The sequence below is a fragment of the Etheostoma spectabile genome, chromosome 21, assembly GCF_008692095.1.
Source record: "Etheostoma spectabile isolate EspeVRDwgs_2016 chromosome 21, UIUC_Espe_1.0, whole genome shotgun sequence".
NCBI classification, from domain to species: Eukaryota; Metazoa; Chordata; class Actinopteri; order Perciformes; family Percidae; genus Etheostoma; species Etheostoma spectabile.
In genome coordinates, this window is record NC_045753.1 from 3,112,677 (window position 1) to 3,119,734 (window position 7,058).

Here is a 7,058-nt window from a genome sequence, read left to right on the forward strand (position 1 = left end):
ACTTTCCTTGGTACTTGAAGTTTTCTACATAAGAGTGACATGACACTCTTATGAACACATGATACTCAAATGACACGGTCATGATAGTCATGAACTTTAACCCTAACCATAACTTGCCATGACAAACCCAAATGATACTCCAAAAAGGAGTTATGTCATAAACGTTTATGACTTGTTTGTTTTATGACACGTTCATGACCGTGTCACGTCCCTTAAGTCGAAAATCTCAAGTAAAGTGTAAACAAACCATGGAATATTTGCATGACAAAACATTTAATTGGATGATTTCTTCATTCCAGTTCACATAAAAATTAAATAAAAAGACATTTTTAAATAGAGCAGTCAAGAACAGTCTTGCCCCTCCTCCGAGAGAGCTTGGGTTCCAGAAGTAAATTTCCCATTCATTTCCCCCATTGACGTCTAAAAAAAAAAACGTATATAAAGCGTTTTAGACTATGCCTTATGCTAACTAGCTACCACGTGACTCACAAACATACAACATATAATTTCAAGTGAAAAAATATGAACAGAAAATCCCCCCAAAAGTCAAAAGGTACAAGACTGTGTACATATATTTATTACTACTCATCCCATAAACCACCACGCACCACTGAATGAAGGAAGCTAACGTTTGTTAGCTAACAGCTAATTCGGCTAACCGCTAGCTGAGACAGACCGTAACAACTTTAAAAGACCCTCAAAATAAAACCTGAAAATAACTGTTAAAATATATAACAGCTGTTACATCAGCTACAGCCTGCGTTTTCCCAGTGTTTAGTTTGAGTTAATATTTCTTTACTGAATCAAGCTGTCCGCTAGCAGTTAAGCTAATTAGCTGTTAGCTAAACGTCTAACGGCAGAAGCGTGGGAACAGATGGTGATTCCTGCAGTGTCGTAAATCCGCGTACCGACAGCTCCCCCTCCTCACAAGCATGAGTTCCACCAATCAGAGGCATCACTGTGGGATTGCTTGGGATTGTGGGTAATGAAGTACTTATCTAAGACATTGTGAATAAAAGACATTTATCTCAAAACAAGGTTGGTGCCCTATGAACTTTTGGCGTCTATATGAGGATATACAATCACTTAGTCATGTGGTAGTTGGCTTTAAGTCTACCCTTGACATTATGGCTTATAACCCAACTGTCAATGGAGAAAATGCACTGTATTTTTACTTCCGGAACCCGCTGTGGACAGGAATGTTGAGCTCTATTGAGAGCCGGAGTCACACCCATCTACTTCCGGTCCACGTGACATATCTGTCAAAAACAAATATGAACGGGAGTCAATGAGAGATAACAATTATTTTTTGGTCCGGTTTAAATTGTGCCATGGAGTTCACAAATTTAAAAGATAATTTTACATGTCAGGAGAGAAACGATTGGACGTCAAGAAGTTGAACAACATTATGTTGTGTGTGAGAACTCTTAGTGAACTACATCTCTCGTCTCGAACAATATATACGTCACCAGAGAAATATGGCTGTCTCCTTGTCCAGCTTTACCGTCTTCTTCCAAGACGAAGGCAGAATTATCAAAAGAGGTGAAAACCATTATAAAATCGGGACATGTTTAGACCTGCAGCCGCTCGAAGGGAGTGGAGGGAAAATGACGTCACGTAAGCAAGCAAATTATGTATTTTTCTCATAGCATTTTACTTAACTATTTTGTGACAACCTGTGACATTCTGGTAAATGTACATTTTAAAATCATTTTTTATCTTTGAAAAACGTGTAATCCAAGGCACAAGTTGATCAGGACCAGAAAATTGTCTTTCGCCCTTGACCACCGTTCTTTTTTTTTTTTTCCTCGAAGATAGGTCCTACGCAGGCAAACGGAAGGGGCGAGACTTCGGCTCTCTATAGCCTCCCTAAGCTGCCATAACCACAACTGACATGCAACAACAAAAATATGATGAAGGAAGTTTTTGAGGAGACACTGAAAGAGGCCATCTTCATGGCGTTTCGTGCTAATGCTAAAAGTATAACGTAGTGAGTGCATCACTAAAAATGGGCACCCTCTGTAATGCCAAGGCAGTACCGTGATGCCCCTAAATGAATGAAGGATGCGAGTCACACAGAGATCAGAGCTGGTCTGCTTGATCATCTGAATCACTGCCGTTGTCCAAAGAATCTTCCTCCTCTCCATACTCGGCCTCGGCCTCCTGCTGCCTGCGTTGCTGCAGCTCCTCCAGCCCCACGAAGCGCTTCAGCAACGCAGCCAACGCCTCCACATCACTGACAGGTAACAGAAGAGAAGGAGAACAGGGATATACTGCATTATCTTGTGTTTGTTATTTATGTAAAGCATACTGGTGTTGCATTTTTTTCTTCCAAATATTGCTTGGCTTTAATAATCTTTTTATTTTTATTTTTTTAAATCAGACAATAAGAAGACTTTAACCCTTGTGCTGTCGTCCCATTAACCATGAACTTGTCCGTCCTGGTCAAAATTGAAAATGAATATATTTTGTGTTTTTCCGATGTTTTTGTCGCTTTTTCTGATTCATTTGTCACTTTTTTTTTTTTTAAACCTGAGCTGGCTCAATAACAGGTTTTACACTTATTCTTGGAATTCATGGTCAACAAACCTCATTTTTTCCAATGTATACGTACGTTTTTAGTTAAAAAGGCAGCAATTATGAATTATTTTGACAAATAGTTTAGATCAGAGGATGTGAAGTGGATCGCAGATGGGTAGATGTCAAAGTTTAGTCCGGAGACTGGTTTGGAAACCACAAAAAAAAAAAAAGAATTTAAAAGCTATAAGAAACAACATTCAATTAAGTAGTCATTAATTTTACCTGAAGAACGTTGTATGGAATCATCCATGTTATTTTGGGCACTTTGGTTGAAAGAAATCCATATTTCTGATATAAAACACTTTGACCCGAGGACAACACAAGGGTTAAAGGAGAATTCCAATCAGTTTCAATACGTAGCTCTGTTAGTTGTAAATTTGGAGTGCTGTTAGTAGAGGGAAAAATGTAACCAATCGGTGCTGCCTACACCGTGTTATCCTCCGGCAGAGTTAGCACCCAACAGGCTTAAACAGGGCAAGCTTTAAACGTGTTTTTAGCCTCTAAACATGCTTGAAATGTCATTACAAGTGCTTGCCCATGTGCAGTGATTCCTTCCAAGTGAACACAGTGAATGAAATGACTGCAGTAGATGTGACAGGAAGGTGTGTTTTGAAAAGTGTGGACTTGTGTGGAAAACAGGAAATAAACAGAAGTATGTGCACTGGCTGAATTAACACAACTTTTATGCCTTTTTATGAATATTGTTTTCCACATTACGTGGGAGAAGAGGCCCCTTCTTCATAGATGGGCTATTGAAAAAATGCATATACATTGAATGGTTACTACTAGAGCTGGGTATCGTTAAAAAATGTTTGATACCGGTACCGATAGCTAATATGTGACTTCCATACCAGTTCCTAGACGATTTTTTTGGGTACCAATTTTATGAAACTAAATTAAAATGCAACATTCCAGCACATCTTTCTTTTTTTTTACGATTTTTTGGGCATTTGAAAGGGGAGCGAGAGGCCGCAGGTCGGAGTCGAATCTGCGGTTGTTGCGTAGAGGAGTAAACCTCTAAATATGGGCGCCACTTGACCAGGTGAGCTACCCCGGCACGAACCTTTTTATTTGTTTTTCCTGCCTGCCTCGACGACGTGTAACGTTAGACAGTGTTGGAATTTAAAATGTTATATGTGCTTAAACATTACGTGTGATTTGCATTACACATTTAAGCTAAAAGGCAACAGAATTATTTCAACATAAATGAAGACATGTTGGTCATGCATTAAGTTGTTTTGCAATACTCTGTTCTATAACATCAGGTGTTCTGGTACATTCCATTATAATCCAGCCTCTCCTAAATGTGTCGGAAGCAGAATTGATTGTTAGGGACGCTTCCCGAGTCTGGTTCCAGTCCCTCTTTTACAATCCACTAATCTTTTGCTCTGCAAGTCCTGAACTGAGGGTCATAAACTTTCAGTCACATTCCAACTGAAAAGGTAACGAAATCAGCACACAAACACATCACATCACTGTGACCTGGAGACCCCCCCCCCACCCTTTGTGGATAAGACTAGGGGGTCCAAGAGCCAAAGAGCCAGACAAAGGAAGGGGAGAGCTGTGACAGCTTGATCCAGGTAACTTTGTCTCAGGATAGTCTATGTAATAAAAAAGGATTCACACATCCACATCTGAGATTCTGACTACTAACTGACTGAACCCTGAGACTGGAGCAGGATTTAGCTCCAACAACAGCCAATCAAGAACATTATTAGATCTTGGTAGAAGCATGCTGCATGCTTATTGGCTCACTTGACGGTGATGAGATTTACTTCTTAGGTAATGAAATTGGGTATTGAATGACGGGGCATTTTTCAATACCAGATACTTCAGAGGCTATTTGGTCCGTGCCTAAAAGGGTATTGCAGTCTGCATCTGAGTGAATTCAGGACCGTGGTGCTGGATGCGAAATGACTAAAATCTGAAGAATTGTAACTTTTGTGTGTTAGAGCCGTTAGCAGCAGACCTACCTTCGTCCCCCCAGTGTGGCACTCTGAGTCAGGGGGTAGGAGAAGCCGGCAGCCAGCCGCAGCATCAGCACATAGCCCTTCCCCAAATAGCGAACCTTCTCTTCCTGGACGCAGATGTCACACAGCTGTGTCAGATCCAACACAACTGAGAGACAGAAAGGGAAAAACAAACAAAAAAATAACTTAAAAATCTCTGATTTTTTTTCCCCCGTCACACAGCCAGTGGGGACTACCGTACGGAGTAACCCGCTCTGTGGTGGTACTGACCTCTCTCCTGACCCTTCTTCCACAACGTCAGGACTACAGCGTACAAGCTGAACGTCTTGAGCTCAATCAGGTTCTTGGCTTTGTCAAACACAGCCTCCTCCCACTCCTCCATGTTCTGCATGGCTACAAACAGACAGCCGGTCACGTAGAAAAGCTTCCACAAGACGCTGTCTGCGTGATCCACACGACACACAAATAAAATAAGAAAAGAATGGAAAGCGGTGTGAGTAAATGTGGAAAGTTAATTTGTAAATGGATGTAAACTGGAAGTTGCAAATTGATCAAGAGATCAGGTAAATCCAGTTGGTGTACCTGAGCTGTAGTAGGCAGCTGCCAGCCCAACAGATGCTATACCTGCAATTAAAATAAGAGGCTTATTATTAGAGACGTTATTATTATTAGAGCAGAGGAGATGTTTGAATTACGGAGTTTGAACATATCGAGGGGATAGTGGACGGCTCGGGATGTGTAATTTATATATGATTGTATGAATTGTATGACTTACCGACAAGAAGAGACCAGGAACGAATGCCCGGCGATCTCTTCAGGTGGAGCAGGGTGGAGCTGTGCTCCTCTACTGTCATGTATCCCATCTGAATAGAGGCAAGAATATCAATATTCTACTCCATATATACAAAAATCCTATTCTAAGCCTATTCCCCATGGACCCTAAAAGCTCCAGCCTTGCTTTTGCTATTTCAATAGGCCTTTTTTTCACAGCCGATGTTTTGTTATAGTATAAACAGGAGTTTCTAATAGCAATAATTGCTTTATTAACCATAACTTGAGGCCCTGCTTTGAAGAGCCATTTTAAGACATTAGGCTTGATTGATTTCACAGTGCCTTCAAAAATAGAAGGTCAAAATCCATCAATTTAATGTATTTTTCTGTATATTCAGTTTTTTCCCTTCTTCTAAATGTCCCCCTGGATCAATTTCTCTATTTATCTAAGTGAGAGAAAAAAAAAAAACTTTCATTTTTGTACTGTAATAGGCCTTGCTCATCCATTATTCGTAGGAAAACCATGGGTTTCTAAACACTGACAATGACTCTGTTTTGATTAAGTGTAACAGTAATCCTACCGCTCAGCAGTCGTGTTTTATTTTTACACGCTTCTCCGAATACGGCGTATCAAAATGTCTGCCATAAAAAGACTGTTGTAAGTGGGATTTCCCAAATCCAGATCATTTTGATCCAGATTAAATGTTTTGAACAACTCACCCCAGGGAGTCTCGAGGAGACATTTTAAGACAGAGCCTCAAATGTGTCTGAATCTACTTTTAAGATCCTAATTATTTCATCTTTGAGCTTGTATATTGTATCTTTCTAAATGGGTTTAATCAAATGGAACTGGGCCCAGGGAGTGTTATACCTTAGGAAAAACTGTAAGGCCTATACAGTGAACGGTCTGTCCACAAACAATGTTCTATTCTACTTTTTTTTTCTTCATTTATTTCTATAGGAACTCTTTTCTACCTGAAGAAATAGTCAAAACCAGGAGCAACTATTATTACTGGAAAACCCATTGCTTTTTGGCCCTTTTCAAAGTAAAAGGGAAAAAAAAATTAAACTTTTCTTTTTGGTTTTGGGAACGCCCCTTTTAAAATTCGATTAAAAAAACCCAAAAAGACAAGCAGATGCTCCTCTGAGGATTTAAGGGGATTTAGGGAAAAAAACCTCAGAATCAAAACCCGAAAAAGATCCCAAAAATTAAGACATTTTGATCACTTACCAAAACTCTCTTTTTTTTTTAATTTTCCCCCTTGCAGATTAAGCATTTGTACGAGGAACCACATGCACAAATTTTAAAAGGGAAAGTTTTTTTTCATGGGATTGAAACCCGGTTCTGCAGGTGCTATTTCCTTCCGGGATCCGTCTATCTGTTTGGACAGGTTCACTTTTCCCCCACCCCTTCAAAAAAAAAAGGCAAAACCCTTTGGGGAAAAAAGTGGCTGGTATTTTTTCCCTTTTTCCCTTTTCGTTTTTTTCCCGAAAACATAATTTTTTCTTTGGTCAAGAAGAATTTTAAAATTTTAACTTTTTTGGGCTTTTTTTTGCGGTTTTGCTTAAAAAAGGCTTGCTCTTTTGGGAAAAACCGTTTCCCCGGACAGAGCACTTGACGTCTGCGCATGGCCCTGGATACCCCGGGGGTCGTAAACAAGGAAATCGGGTACATAACCCAAAAAGTGCAAGCCCTGACGGGGCTTAAAATTCTAGCCCGACGCCTTTGAAAGAACT

The 7,058-nt window shown here is 40.0% G+C and overlaps 1 protein-coding gene across 1 annotated transcript; it reads right to left on the minus strand.

Annotated features, from left to right (window-relative positions):
* Positions 1-259: 259 nt before the first annotated feature.
* cybc1 (cytochrome b-245 chaperone 1) lies at positions 260-6,687 on the minus strand. Its single transcript, XM_032502131.1, has 6 exons — positions 6,557-6,687; positions 5,326-5,418; positions 5,133-5,174; positions 4,821-4,991; positions 4,554-4,698; positions 260-2,236 (listed from the first exon to the last, which is right to left on the minus strand). The coding sequence occupies exons 2-6, from the start codon at positions 5,411-5,413 to the stop codon at positions 2,083-2,085; spliced, it is 600 nt and encodes a 199-aa protein (XP_032358022.1). The 5' UTR covers positions 5,414-5,418; positions 6,557-6,687; the 3' UTR covers positions 260-2,082.
* Between the last annotated feature and the right edge of the window lie 371 nt (positions 6,688-7,058).

Bases quoted from the DNA above. Each gene is read 5' to 3' on its own strand.
- cybc1 (XM_032502131.1), bottom strand. From the start codon at position 5,413: ATGGGATACATGACAGTAGAGGAGCACAGCTCCACCCTGCTCCACCTG. The intron at 4,699-4,820 runs GTCAGTACCACC...TCTGTCTCTCAG, and splicing joins GAAGAAGGGTCAGGAGAGAG to TTGTGTTGGATCTGACACAG. The intron at 2,237-4,553 runs GTAGGTCTGCTG...GTTACCTGTCAG, and splicing joins GCCACACTGGGGGGACGAAG to TGATGTGGAGGCGTTGGCTG.